The following is a 14,114-nucleotide window of genomic DNA, read 5'->3' as shown; positions in this document are numbered from 1 at the left end:
TAATACTCAATTTTTCTTTTAAAATGAAATTATTAATAATTAAAAAATTTTGAAAATTTTGTATTTTTATTATCATAATTTATATTACATAGTACATATTGTATATGTACAAATATATTATATGTTAATATAAAATTAAATTAGATTTATTTCAACCAAATTTATTATTATTCTTAATTTTTTTAAATAATTAATATGCATTATACAAACATAAATGCAATTAACTTTTATTTATCAATTGTCAAATCTTTAAGGCTATAAATTATTAGTAATTAAACACAAAAAAATATATTATAATAATCAGATATAATATTAATTAATTGATTAAATGTGTATTTAAAATTTGAATAAAATAAAATATTAGTAATGTAAATAAAAATTAACAAATTAATATCTAAACCTGATATTTTAGTAAAATAATTGCATTTAATATATTTTATAAACGTTATTCTATAAGTTGTATTTTTCAATTGAATTATATTGATTATTTATATTATTATTATTATTATCTTTATTTACATTTTAGTATTTCAATTATTAAGAATTTTATTAATATATAAATAATAATAATTTATATAAATGAAATTTTAATAAATAAATAAATTTTAAGATATTGAAGATAAATATTTATAACAAAATATCTATGGAAACAAATATGTTTGTAGATATTAATGTTTAATATTGACTATAATAAATAGTTATGGTTTGTTGTATATACTATAATTAATATATTACTATTTATAATTATTAATTTTTTTGAATAATTGTTTTAATAATTTACAATTAAAATTGATATTAAAGAATAACTATTTTAAAATGTCAAACTTAGATTGCAAACAAGTTTATAAATATATTTCATATATTTTTTTAATTTGTGGTATAAATTTATTTTTATTTAAAAAACGATACATTATTGTCAAATATTTGATACAAACTATAATTAAAATAACAATATTACTTTTATTTTGTTATGAAAATTATTTTAATTATCTACATATAGTTCAATTTAAATTATTAAAACAAATGTTGTACGAAATTTCATTTTTCATAACATTTTCAATGTATTTGTTTATGTATGTGTTATTTATAGTAAAGTTATCACAATTACGACAACTATTAAATACTATACATAAATATTTAAATAATAGACAAAATAGCAAAATTAGATTTATTTCATTATTATTGTTAGTTATTTGGATTTTGTTAATATTTTTGGATATAATACCTTTTATGATATCGTTGGCTTATTTAAAACTAAAATGGCATTTATTAATATTAACTATGATTTACGCTATTTTTATATTTGGGTTTTCAGTGGCCGTACCCATGTTATTAAGTTTTATAGCATATAACATATATGTTATTGAAAATAGTTTAATTACTAACAATAATATTCATATAAATTATGAAAAATTTTGTCATAAGTTACAGAAAATAGAAAAATTGAAAAAATTATTAAATGATAATTTCGGTTTATTTCCGTTTCTAATGTTTGCAGAAATATTTCAGACAACTTGTTTGCGATTAACTTATATATCGATAAATGATAAACAATTTTTGAATAGTAATATTATCTATGGATTAATTGATTATTTATTATTTTGTTTGGTTATTATCATTTATGTATTAAGTATTAACTATTATCAGACTCATAGACCAAATGTTAATGATATAATAATATTAATGCCAAAAATGTTTTCATCGCTAAACATAAAAGACATATTCATTCAATCAATGGTTACACAGAATGTGGTTAACAATTATAATAACATTAAATATATGGCATTTAATGTATTCGCTATTAATATAAACTTTTTATTTGCATTTTTAGGTTCAATTATAACATTCACTGTAATGTTAATACAATTATTGAATTAATAAGTTGTGTAAATATTATTATTATTACTGAAAAAATTTAAATGTTAATTAAAATGTAATTATAACAATAATAATTAAATTTGTTGTAATTTAAAATTATAAATCAAATTGTAATAAAATCTAATATTTATTTAAGTTAATTACGTTTTCTTATGTTTACTAATACTTGTTTTGGATTCAATGATGGATTGCGACTATAATAACTAATCTAAGTATGAAAAAGTAAATTATTTTAAAAAAAACTATTGAAAACCAAATTAAATTTTATGATACTAATACCTGAAATCCCGGTGCTAATGCAAAATCATAGTTTAGTATTAATTTTGCAATACATATACGCATTTCATTAATAGCAAAACATTGTGCGATACAAATGCGCGGACCGTTGCCAAAGGGTATGAACACATTGGACGGCGGTTTAGACATTTGGTCCATAAAACGGTTTGGATTAAAAACATCGGGATCGGCATAATATTGTGGCATTCGGTGCATAACATAAGGCTGTACCATAAGTACAGAGTCTTTTGGTAATGTTATGTCTATTATTATTATAAAATATATTGTATAATTAAAATTTAATAAATATAAAAGTAAAAGTAAAATATAATATAATAAACTAAATATAAATACTAGTATTTTTAAATTTATAGTCCTGAGTGATCAGTCGTGGATAATAAGCAGCGGGAGGTGCGATACGAAGTGTCTCATTGATGACAGCATTCAAATACTTGAGTTCATTGAGCGCCTCATAATTGTCTGTCTGTCTGTCGCTGAAAAAACTGACCACTTCTTCATAGAGTTTTTGTTGACAATCGGGATGTTTGGCTAAATAGTAGACAGCACTGCATAAAGCATTACTTGTTGTCTCAAAGCCGGCGATTAGCAAAACAATTGCCTGTTCTCTGAGCTCTTTATCGCTTAGATACTGTTCCCGTAAATTATTATTATTATTATTCAAAATATTTGCCCTTTTATTGAGCATCATTTGAATAAAGTTTGTCCTATTTGTTGTATCTTTTAAAAACATGTAATATATTTTATTTACATAAATAAATATATATATAATATATGTATTTTGTTTAATATAAATCTATGTATTTGAGATAAAAGATAAAGCTATAAATAAATGAATATTATTAAAACAAACTAATATTATGAACATATATGGCAATCAAATACAATAAATTCTTTAACTAAAACAAATCATAATAATTGTCTGTTATTTTTCTGTTTTGTTTTTTTTGCTTACCATAGCTTTTAGATGAGATAATATTTTTGACAAAATTTTGAAAATATATCAACGCTTCATAGTTTGATGGATCAAAATCAAAGAATTGTGCGATTTTTGGTGATAATATTGTTGTCAACCAAACTATACCTCTATTACATGAAAATAGTTTATTGGCGTTTACCAGAAACGGGTGGTTATAGTTGTCAAACATGTTAATACTGGCACCGAATACATGAGCATTAATAATATTTAACGTAAATGTTACCAGTGCATCTTTTATATCAAAATTTTTGGTGGTACCTTGGTGATAATTTTTATTTATTTAAATTTTAAATAAAAATATCATATTATTTAATATGTTTTAATAAAAATGATGGAAATTTAGAAAAATATATCTATATAAAGTGTACATACGGTATAGACTAGGTATTCTAGTATATAGAGTATTATAAAACAAAACACATACCAGTGCTTGAATACTGTACCAAATGGTCGACCAAATGATCAGCAATACGTTCATTGTATGGCATCTGTTCCTTAAGTTTGTTGGGTGTAAATGCCTGTCCCATAATCTTACGAATTCGTTTCCATTTGTTATAATCGTTTAGACAAAACAATGTCTGAGCCATTGAACAGTCATCTCTACCCATATAGAAATCGCACCGTCCGCTCGTCACCTGACTGTTTGTAACCATAACCTCTTCCAGCAAATCGGGATCATTGATGACAACAAACTTATTAATGGCATAAACTTTGCCACATTTAGCCGATAGTTCGCACAATACTTTATATTGATTGAATAATAAAAATTTAATATTTATCATATGTGCAACTTCAATGCCATATTTTTTATAATGCAAATAATTCAAAAATATTGCTCTAAATTAAAAAAAAATATGTGTAAAATTTTTAAAAAAATATTTATCTTTCGTTTATTTTAATATTAATAACTTACGACACAATGCTTATTGTTATAATTATAAATATAATAAGTAATATGTATAATAAAATATAAATAATTAACATTATTATTATTAGATTTAACTAATGTATAGAAACTTTTCTCTATTAAAATAAAATGGTTTGGAAAAACTTTATGCTTGAATAATACTATACAGTATATAGTAATAAATGAATTATAATAAATAATAATTGGTTATAGTTTTAAATATTTAAAAAAAATCTTTTTATATGTAAATTTTTTTTTAATTTAATTTATCATAAACTGGTTTTTTTGTATTAATTTGTAAATTAATAAAATAATTGTTCACTAACAAGTAACTATTATGATTTTTAAAAATATTAATTAACTGATAATTATGGGAAATACTGTTTCTGAGCAATACTAATAACTTATAAAACATTAGTTTAAATATCAATTGATTTTTCATACGATTTTATGTCTTTATTTTAAAGTAGTTTAAGTTAGGTTAGGTTAGGTCACACAGAATAACTATATGGGATCTAAAGTAAAGAACACCCTCTTTGAGTGACCGATAAATAGACATATATTTCCAAATTATATATTAGTATATTATAGATAATTCACATTATGTTTGAAATCCTTGGACAGTTAATAAGTTTTAATTTGCGTTTTATTATAATAATAAATAATAATATTTTCAATAATAAATGATAATTATTTATAAATAATATAATATTCAATATTTATTTATTAAATTTATATATATGTAAATTTTAGACATAGATGAATGAATATTGAAAAATAATTTTTAAGGAAAGCTAAGCTAATAATAAAAATAATAACAATAATATCCTGTCATTGTATTTATAATTATAGTTATATATAATAATTGTTAATAATAACAATAATAATAATAACATCAATTTATCTTATTGATGATTATTATGATTTTTTATAACTATTAATAATATATCATAAGTTCTATAATAAATATATGGTTTTTTTAATTATTATATTATAGTCACCATGGCCTGAGTCAATAATATAGTTATTGTAAATAAAGTGTCAAAAAATAAAATAATTATAAGTATAATTTTAATTTAAAGTTTCAATGAATTCAATGTAAATACTGTAACCTTTTCAAAGTTAAAACCCATACACACAAAAAATACACAAATAATAGTTTTAATATAAATTTACATTTATATGAATGATAAACAATATGTTTTTGAAACAATTTTATTTATTTTTTAATTTCGAAAAAGTAAAAGTAAACATGAGATCTACAAGTTTATTGTGTATTTAATTTTACTATAAATTATTTGTTTAGTTTGAAAATATTTTACATATAATCAAATTGTCAAACAATAGTTACATTGTGTGTGTATATATGTGTTTACAATTTATTGACTATTTTTTCTATACTTGATCTTCAAAATAGTGTATAATTTATAGTTTACATAAATAAAATCTAAACAGTTATTGTATTTTTGACAAAAAGATTAGTTTAAATAAAAAATTTTTGAACTATATTTAATATACATTTTTCTAGTGAGGGATATAGTATTGAAATTAATATCATAACTGAAAAAAATTATGTGCGCTTACAATACAGCAGTGATCGGTGTCTTATTATTAGGACTGGCACTCATGTGTTTTGGCCAACGACCAGCACCGGGACAACGGGGACCGCCTAATAATAGTCCACTCATGCGAATCAAGAGCTCTGTAGACAAAAAGTTGTGCTCCGATACCGACTATAGTCAGGATATAATCGCCAAAATAGAGGACTGCGATAAATTTGATCCGCACTATAAAATTGATGTAATATTTATTTTATTAATTAGATATCAATTAATTACATTTAATACATAATTTTATATAAAACTTTATATATATATATATATATTATGTTTGAATTTACAGATGATGTATAAAGAGTGTCAAGAGTTGGTCCCATCCGGTGATCTCAACTGGAATGACAAACGAAAATTTAATTGCAAAGTATGTAATCATTATTACATTAATAATAATTATTAAATTAATTATCATTTTAAATGAATTTTATTAATAATTTTTATTTTGTAGATCCGTGACTGCTATGAACGCAAATACCAGTCACCAGATTATCAAAAAACTTGGGATGAAATTAGAAAGTTGTCGGACATGGAGATTGAAAAAAGACAAATTCAAAAATTTGTATGTATTTTGTGTGGAAATTATTATTATTTTTTTTAAATAATTTTATTTATTTAATTATTTTTATTTTCATTAACAGGAATGTTTGCAAAAGGCAATGTAGTTAAACAATTTACAATTAATAAGCAAGCATAATTTAGATACAAAACAAAAAAATTGTTGACCACAATTGTATTTTTTTTAAATGTAATTTGTCTCTATGTATGTATGTAACTGTAATTTTTTGTAATTATATTTTTAAGTTGTTTAAAAAAATATTGAATTTTATCGGAATCATATTTATTTTTATTATTATCATTATTAACTAATAAGTTTTTAATTATCTATAATTATAATGACATACTTTAATTATAATTAATATTATATATTTTTGTTTTCTTGAAATAAACTTAAATCAACCCAAATTGATAGTAATTTTTTTTAATACTAAAAAAATTCCACTTATTATGATAATTATACAACAAATTTTAACTTGGTAAGTTTAATGATAAATAATACATGTACAATTTTATCATGGTAGACTTTTATCAAACACAGTGTTGTTTTAATATCGGTATTTGTATAAAAAAAATTGTATTAAAAAACATGTGAATTATATCACTTGTTATGCTTAATGATAAGTTAGTATAAAATCAATTTTTATTGAGTCAAATTATAAAATCACAAAAAAAATAATTTAACTAACTATACAAACAACTACTGGTGCATACAGTATGTCTTACTTACAAATATTTTGTTTGGTATTGTTGGCAAATATTGTATTATTAGTTGAGGCCAACACATATACCAATCCCATAGTACCGTCATCTCCTGATCCATGGATGACCTACTATAAGGGTTATTATTATTTTACCGCCACTACCGGTGATAATACAGTACGTATACGTAAGTCTAAGACATTAGATGGCCTCAAATCGGCGCCCCAACAGATCGTCTTTAATGATGGATTGCACAATACGTGGGCCCCGGAGTTTCATCAGTGGAACGGTAGATGGTATCTGTACTATACAGCCGGTCGTACCGCCGATATTATGACACAGCGTCTACATGTAGCCGAAAGTGCTGGCGACGATCCTATGGGTCCATATCATTTTAAAGTATAAATATGATCTAGATAAATTTTATCATTAATTTTATAATCAAATTTATTTATAATTAACTAATAGGCAGATCTCGTGGGATCGGGTGATAACACACTAGAAGTTGACGCCAATCTGATGACAATTAAAAATAAATTGTATTTATTGGGTGCCTTTAATAACAATGGTCAACAACATATATTTATTAAGCCAATGATCAATCCGTGGACAGCATCGGCTGAAAAGTCATTTTTAGCGGCGCCGACAATGAATTGGGAAAAAGCCGGGTTTCCAGTCAACGAAGCACCGGAAGGCTTACATCACAACAACCGAACATATGTTGTATACTCTGCCAGTTCGTGCTCTACTGTTGACTATTCATTGGGTTTACTCGAGTTTGTCGGTACCGATCCCTTGAATGCTGGCCATTGGCATAAATTTCCGCAACCAATCTTCCGCCGAAGCGACCGAACCCATGTGTACGGACCGGGACATAACGGCTTCTTTACGTCACCGAATGGCCAGGAAAGTTGGATTGTATATCACGGTAATGATAAAAATACTGGTAATATGTGTACTAAAGATGGTCGGACAGCCAGAGCACAAAAGTTTACGTGGAATGCGGACGGAACACCTAATTTTGGTGAACCACAACCAGCTCATGTAGCTCTAACAGCACCAGCAGGAGAATAAATGTTTTTTTGATAAAATAATATAATAAATAAATATATATATATATATATATATATATATATTTAAATAAATAAATTTATAATACAATTACAATACAATAAATAAATATTTTTATTTTTGTTAATATTTCAATTATAATTTAGATTTACAGTCATATAATATTAAATATTTAAAAAAAAATCCTACACTTTATTTAAGTTTAACCAAAAAAAATAATTAGTAAATAATATAAATAAAACTATTATTATTTGTAATGTAATAATATTTAGTTTAAAAAATTTCTCAACTCTTAGTAGTAGTATTTTAAAATGAATCTTAGTGCTTTTCAAGTTTAGTGTGTACACCCCCCCCCCCAGTGACTGAGCTTCCCCTTGACCTGCAATTATCCTCCCGATGACCAATAGATAGCCTCAAAAGGTAAACCACCGTTTCATGTGTCTGTCTATATGACGAACACATTATAATTTATAAACATTCAAATACAGTAGATTATAGACTTTATTGATAAAAATAGTAAAATTGAAATAATTTATTTTTTAAAAAATAATCTAAAATGTAATTATAATCAATAAAAATAATTAATATATTGATTGCCAAATAATATCTCTAATATAGACAGAAATGGCCGCCAATCCAACCGATGTCTTGTGTGGTAGACATCCGTCCGACAGAATTACTTCGCGGCGTTTAGTTCTCCGGTGTTTATCATTAGATTGTTGTCGTCTTAATCGTCGAGAAGTGTTTTGATTGATAACATAACAACCGTTTTCATTATTAATCCGATCATTGATTATCAGTTTCAGCCACTGTTTGTTATCAATAGTAAACTCTTTGAATCCAATTAGTCCGCAAAAAGCAACTATTGATAAGAAATTGAAACAATGATTTAATTTATATAATAGTTATCTATAAGATATAAAAACTGCTTACTGTCCTCCATTAGTAGATCCATGTTATCGCCATAAAAACCTGTCAACTGATCCGTAGTTTTTGTTGAATTATTTCCAGTCATTTCCCGACACTCGCGCAACATATTTGTACAAAATATTTCAAATAACTTTTCCAACGATTGCTGATTATGTTTGGCAATCATTGAATTGATTTCTTGATGACAGTTATACTGTAATTATTTTGAAAAACAATATTCATATAATATTGATGAATATTGATATACAACTATATAACTATATTTTTAATCTAAAAAAATATGATACTTTTGATGCAATTTGCAAATACAAGACTTCATGAGACAACTGATACTTTTGATACCCGAGTCCTGTCATTATTTTCCAACACTCATCAGTCAAATGGCATCCGACAGTCAATTGAGAAATACAATTGTCAGATGTATTTCCATTCAATGGTGTTAATTGTTGGGCCAATAGATGAGTATATTCAGTGCTACGATTGACACGCCGGCTGTAATCAGGTATCTGTCCAAACATACCTTTTTCTAGTATGACACCAATGTCTGTGTGGAGGGAATGGGGAGAGGGAGGGGTTAATATACACAAATAAATTTAGATTAGATTTTAAACACATAGATGTGGATATACTTAGATAATATGGCAGATCTTTTATGGCTATTGTTGGCAATGCTAACGATATGATTTCATCTGATTTTTGTACCATTTGTTTGAGTGTTGATATCAAAACAGTGAGTCCTGGTTTAGGTGGTGGGCTGTCAGCCATCCGATGTAATAGCATCGACATCTGGTCGCTCATAACCCGTAGTCCGTACAGACCGTCGATCAATACCTCATACATGTGTTTGTCGTAGAAGTTAAACGTTTTGTATATCAATTCAATAGATTTTTGCAATAAATCAATGTCTTCGGCGGCAATTGTCGTTGAACTTAAAGTCACTGACAAATCAATTGGTAAACTGTTTGTTATTGCCGTTTGATAGGATGACAACATTATATTTATTAATATTATGTGATATGAAATTGATTGGTAAAACATTTTTTGTTTTCAATTTTTAGTATAAATTAAATTAAATCAATAAAAAATCTATAAATTTACTGTTTATATCTAACTTGTCTTTCGCTTTAAATAATTAAACTAAAACAATATACAGTATAATATTTAATAATATACAAAAATATTTATATTATTGATAACTAACAATTAAATAGTCACTTAAATTCGTGTATTATATAAGTTTAAATATTTTTATTTACAAGAGATCTAATTAATTATTAAATTATTTATTACAAAACATATTTATTTATTCTAAAAATAATATATTTATTATTATTAATAGTATTTTTCATATAAAAAAGTGAATAAATTTATCATATGTTGTGATAAAATATGTTTTAATTCATTGTTTACTCTATGAAAACAAAAGATTAATTAAATATTAAAATTATTATTTATTATGTTTTCCTAAAGTGTGTGTTTTAAATACAGTATTTTATTTATTTATTTTTTAAATATATTTTATTTTTTAAATAATAATAATTATTTAATTATAGCTGTATAAATTTTTTGTATTAGTATAACTATAAACTTAGCTATAACAATTTTTAAAATGTTTTATCTTATCAAATTAGTTATTTTAACTAAATATCATGAAAATACAGATATAAATTTAAGTAATCTAATTTAAAATTTATACATCAATAAATTAATAGACAATAAATTTCAATATAAAATTTATATTTAGTCAACATGTTATTATTTTTTTGATAAATAATAAATATTATTGTAAATTAATTAAAATAAAACCTGTTAATTAAATATAAATCTATTATATATATAATTAAGTTATAGCGAGACAAAAATGTGGGACTAAAAAGTAAAAAACATAAAAAAAAGTTTTGATATCTTTTATTTAACTATCACTACTAGTAATGCATTTCTAGATAACTAATGATTTGCTGATACTGATGTATGTAAGTGTCAAATGTTATATTATTTAAATATATTTTTTGTGAATATATTTTAAGTAAAATCATTTTATTGTACTCTAATATTTTTTTTAGTATATATAGTCTAAATTTATGATCTATTTTCAATTTTGATTATTATAAAAATTAAATAATTTATCAGAAAATCACTTTTGTAGACTAGATTTATTTAAAATCCTGTTTTATTTTTTTTTAAAAACTGAAAGTGTGTGAAACATTGCATCTGTTATAAAAAATACTGTATTTTACTGTACTATAAATATTTAGTAAGATATTTAAAAAACACTTATATTTATCTATCAATTACATAAACTGTTTAAAAAATTAATTGTAACAAAACTTATAATTAAATAACACAAATGTTAATTTTTAGTACAACATTACTGCTACTATCGCTAACATTAATTGTTAGCAATGTCTTTGGCAATACCTTTACTAATCCTATTGTTGAGTCGGCACCCGATCCATGGATGCAATACTATAAGGGCTACTACTATATGTCGGCCACACCCGGTGGCAATACTATACGTATACGTAAATCCAAAACACTTGACGGCCTGAGAACGGCTACCAATCAAGTGGTGTTCAATCATACGTTGCATAATACGTGGGCACCAGAGTTTCATCTGATCAATGATAAATGGTATCTATACTATACTGCCGGTGCCACAGGTAATCTCAATTCACAGCGCATACATGTGGCCGAAAGTCAAGGTGACGATCCAATGGGACCTTACCATTTCAAGGTAGGTGCTAGAAATAGCATATTTATTGTATAAATGTTTTATTTTGTAAACAAAATTGTTAATATACTGTATGTATATATTTTAGGCCGATTTACACGATCCCAAAGAAAACGGTTGGGCTATTGATCCGAGTATTATAACAATCAATAAACACTTATATTTGTTGGGCTCGTTTCAAACCCCCGGTCTGCAAGATTTGTTCATTATGCCATTGGCCAACCCATGGACACCCAGTGGATCAAAAATATTACTATCGTCACCGTTGCTATCGTGGGAACGATCGGGAACTACGATTGCTGTCAATGAAGGTCCGGAAGCCCTACAACACAATAACAAAACATTTATTGTATATTCGGCCAGTTTTTGTGGTACAGCTGACTACAAATTAGGTTTACTGGAGCTAACCGGCACTGATCCGATGAATCCAAAACACTGGCACAAACATCCACAACCTTATTTTGTGCGCAACGATAGTGTCCATGTCTACGGTCCGGGACATAACGGTTTTTTCCGGTCGCCCGACGGCCACGAAGATTGGATTGTCTATCACGCAAACGACAAACAAGAGTATGGTTGCGATCATCACCGCAGCTCACGGGCCAAGAGGTTCGGCTGGAATAGCAACGGAACACCTAATTTCGGAACACCAGACCAGGCGGGTGTCCGATTGACATCACCGTCGGGCGAATGAATGAGATTTATCTCCGAGAAAAAATCTCGCGAAACAATTAAATAAAAATAAAATTCAATAATAAAGTTTTTCAAAAAAAAATTCAAATTATTATCATTTTTTGTTAAAGTATTTACATTCATACAGTCGGACGGTTCGGTTAGCGGTTCCACTTTAAATAAAAGCATTAGCTAAGAGCTAAATTGTGGTCACACAGATATAAGGTAATACATTCACAAATACAACCAGTCATCTGATGAACAACAATACAGGAACAGATGACAAGACCAGAGCTGTTGGAAACTTCAACAGTTTTCAAGTTAATGAGACAAATAGAAATACATTGACAGCCCAGGGAGGCAATGGACAATCAAATGATCAGACAAATGCCAACAATCGGTGTCCTATATGTCACGATCCGGTAAACAATCGGTCTTTCATCCAGAACTGTCTGCACGAGTACTGCTTGGACTGCATCAACATGTGGTCAAATGAGAACAACACGTGTCCAGTGTGTCGACAACCGTATAGTCATATCATATCAAACGTGCGATCGGACAGCGATTACGATATCAATCGTATACCGTTTCAGCCATTTCAAGGACTACAGTATATGTTTCAACCAATTGATGAACCGCTACAAGTGTTTCAACCACAGGTACAACTCAATAGATATGACTTTAGAAGAATAGAAGAACTATTACTTGAAGATGACATACGACCACCAGTTCGACAAATAAGACATCGACGCCGTCGTCATATTCAAAGCAGAAGACAACAAAATAGTTTACAAACAAGAAGACAAAGTCGTAGCCGTCGTCGACAACGACAAAGAAGTAGATCACAAAGTGATGGACAAAGAAGAAGAAGACATAGAAGAAGAGGAGGAAGAAGAAGAAGAAGATCTTAAAATCAAGAAATATATGATTAATATTTAATACAATTTTGCTGTTTATTTGTCTAAACAATGATTATATTGATATAAAACAGTATAGTTTTCATTGAATATTTGATTAATGTAAATCATTTGAAAATTGAGATTTTTCAAACAAACAAATAATGTCAATGTATTTCTAATAAATTATAAATGGTTTGAAATGTTTGATTTTATCAAAGTATTTATGCTTATAATGAGTTTAAAATTACTCAAATATAATACTTAATTCTGGTTTTTATTTAATATTTTATTTACTTGAAAAATATTGAATACGAGTTTATAGGTATGCTATAACTATATTTATGTTTTATTATTATATTTAATAATGATTAAATTAGTTAACAAATTATAGTAATTATTGAATTATTTTATAACTTAATTACAAAAAGTTTAGTTTAACGTTGAATAATAAATTGAAATACAATTGGGTTTAATCGGGACCGCTATCGGCCTTAACAAACACAACAGATATTTTGTTTTTATAGTTAACAAACGATATGCCGTCGTTGGCCGCATATGTGGTCCGCAAACCGTTGCCAAAGTGTACACACATAACGGCATCGTATTTATTGAACGATTTGGTAATATCGTCGACCACTTTCTGGCAATCGGTACTAACCGTATCAGTATATTGTGTGACGTGTGAATTGATTGCTTTGAAATCCGAGTCCCGATTATTAGTTGATCCAACCATCAGACACCTGTTGTTAACCCGTTTCCAAAACTGTGTGCTATCCGTATAGTAACTGATAAAGTGATTATTATTGCCGGCTGTTTTGCCACTATAGCTGACAACTATCCACAATCTCCACGAATATTTAGCAGATAAAAATTTATGCAA

At 26.3% G+C, this 14,114-nt stretch overlaps 5 protein-coding genes across 5 annotated transcripts; 4 read left to right on the top strand and 1 right to left on the bottom strand.

The window, feature by feature from the left end:
- The first annotated feature begins 5,521 nt into the window (after positions 1-5,521).
- Positions 5,522-6,494, top strand: LOC128956150 (uncharacterized). The gene is made up of 4 exons (XM_054301832.1): positions 5,522-5,858; positions 5,961-6,038; positions 6,123-6,233; positions 6,313-6,494. Exons 1-4 carry the CDS (start codon positions 5,631-5,633, stop codon positions 6,334-6,336), a joined length of 441 nt encoding a protein of 146 aa, XP_054157807.1. The 5' UTR covers positions 5,522-5,630; the 3' UTR covers positions 6,337-6,494.
- A 401-nt stretch (positions 6,495-6,895) lies between these two features.
- Positions 6,896-8,005, top strand: LOC128955900 (extracellular exo-alpha-(1->5)-L-arabinofuranosidase-like). Its single transcript, XM_054301578.1, has 2 exons — positions 6,896-7,330; positions 7,400-8,005. Exons 1-2 carry the CDS (start codon positions 6,947-6,949, stop codon positions 8,003-8,005), a joined length of 990 nt encoding a protein of 329 aa, XP_054157553.1. The 5' UTR covers positions 6,896-6,946.
- A 578-nt stretch (positions 8,006-8,583) lies between these two features.
- LOC128955898 (UPF0764 protein C16orf89 homolog) lies at positions 8,584-9,983 on the bottom strand. Its single transcript, XM_054301577.1, has 4 exons — positions 9,562-9,983; positions 9,220-9,476; positions 8,936-9,125; positions 8,584-8,864 (listed from the first exon to the last, which is right to left on the bottom strand). The coding sequence occupies exons 1-4, from the start codon at positions 9,968-9,970 to the stop codon at positions 8,584-8,586; spliced, it is 1,137 nt and encodes a 378-aa protein (XP_054157552.1). The 5' UTR covers positions 9,971-9,983.
- Positions 9,984-11,214: 1,231 nt separating this feature from the next.
- Positions 11,215-12,390, top strand: LOC128955413 (extracellular exo-alpha-(1->5)-L-arabinofuranosidase-like). The gene is made up of 2 exons (XM_054301081.1): positions 11,215-11,666; positions 11,752-12,390. The coding sequence occupies exons 1-2, from the start codon at positions 11,280-11,282 to the stop codon at positions 12,355-12,357; spliced, it is 993 nt and encodes a 330-aa protein (XP_054157056.1). The 5' UTR covers positions 11,215-11,279; the 3' UTR covers positions 12,358-12,390.
- A 202-nt stretch (positions 12,391-12,592) lies between these two features.
- On the top strand, positions 12,593-13,246 carry LOC128955897 (uncharacterized). The gene has a single exon (XM_054301576.1). It carries the CDS (start codon positions 12,593-12,595, stop codon positions 13,244-13,246), a length of 654 nt encoding a protein of 217 aa, XP_054157551.1.
- The last annotated feature ends 868 nt before the right edge of the window (positions 13,247-14,114 follow it).

This window comes from Oppia nitens, unplaced genomic scaffold (assembly GCF_028296485.1).
Source record: "Oppia nitens isolate AA-2021 unplaced genomic scaffold, nextdenovo-longstitch-racon4-pilon3 scaffold2_pilon_pilon_pilon, whole genome shotgun sequence".
Lineage (NCBI taxonomy): Eukaryota > Metazoa > Arthropoda > Arachnida > Sarcoptiformes > Oppiidae > Oppia > Oppia nitens.
This window is presented reverse-complemented; position numbering and strand designations above follow the sequence as displayed.

Coding starts and splice junctions, on each gene's coding strand:
- LOC128955413 (XM_054301081.1), top strand. CDS start 11,280: ATGTTAATTTTTAGTACAACATTACTGCTACTATCGCTAACATTAATT. Junction 11,667..11,751: donor TGGGACCTTACCATTTCAAG/GTAGGTGCTAGA, acceptor TATATATTTTAG/GCCGATTTACACGATCCCAA.
- LOC128955900 (XM_054301578.1), top strand. CDS start 6,947: ATGTCTTACTTACAAATATTTTGTTTGGTATTGTTGGCAAATATTGTA. Junction 7,331..7,399: donor TGGGTCCATATCATTTTAAA/GTATAAATATGA, acceptor ATTAACTAATAG/GCAGATCTCGTGGGATCGGG.
- LOC128955897 (XM_054301576.1), top strand. CDS start 12,593: ATGAACAACAATACAGGAACAGATGACAAGACCAGAGCTGTTGGAAAC.
- LOC128955898 (XM_054301577.1), bottom strand. CDS start 9,970: ATGTTTTACCAATCAATTTCATATCACATAATATTAATAAATATAATG. Junction 9,477..9,561: donor AGATCTGCCATATTATCTAA/GTATATCCACAT, acceptor CCCTCCACACAG/ACATTGGTGTCATACTAGAA. Junction 9,126..9,219: donor ATTTGCAAATTGCATCAAAA/GTATCATATTTT, acceptor AAATAATTACAG/TATAACTGTCATCAAGAAAT.
- LOC128956150 (XM_054301832.1), top strand. CDS start 5,631: ATGTGCGCTTACAATACAGCAGTGATCGGTGTCTTATTATTAGGACTG. Junction 5,859..5,960: donor ATCCGCACTATAAAATTGAT/GTAATATTTATT, acceptor TTGAATTTACAG/ATGATGTATAAAGAGTGTCA. Junction 6,039..6,122: donor AACGAAAATTTAATTGCAAA/GTATGTAATCAT, acceptor TTTATTTTGTAG/ATCCGTGACTGCTATGAACG.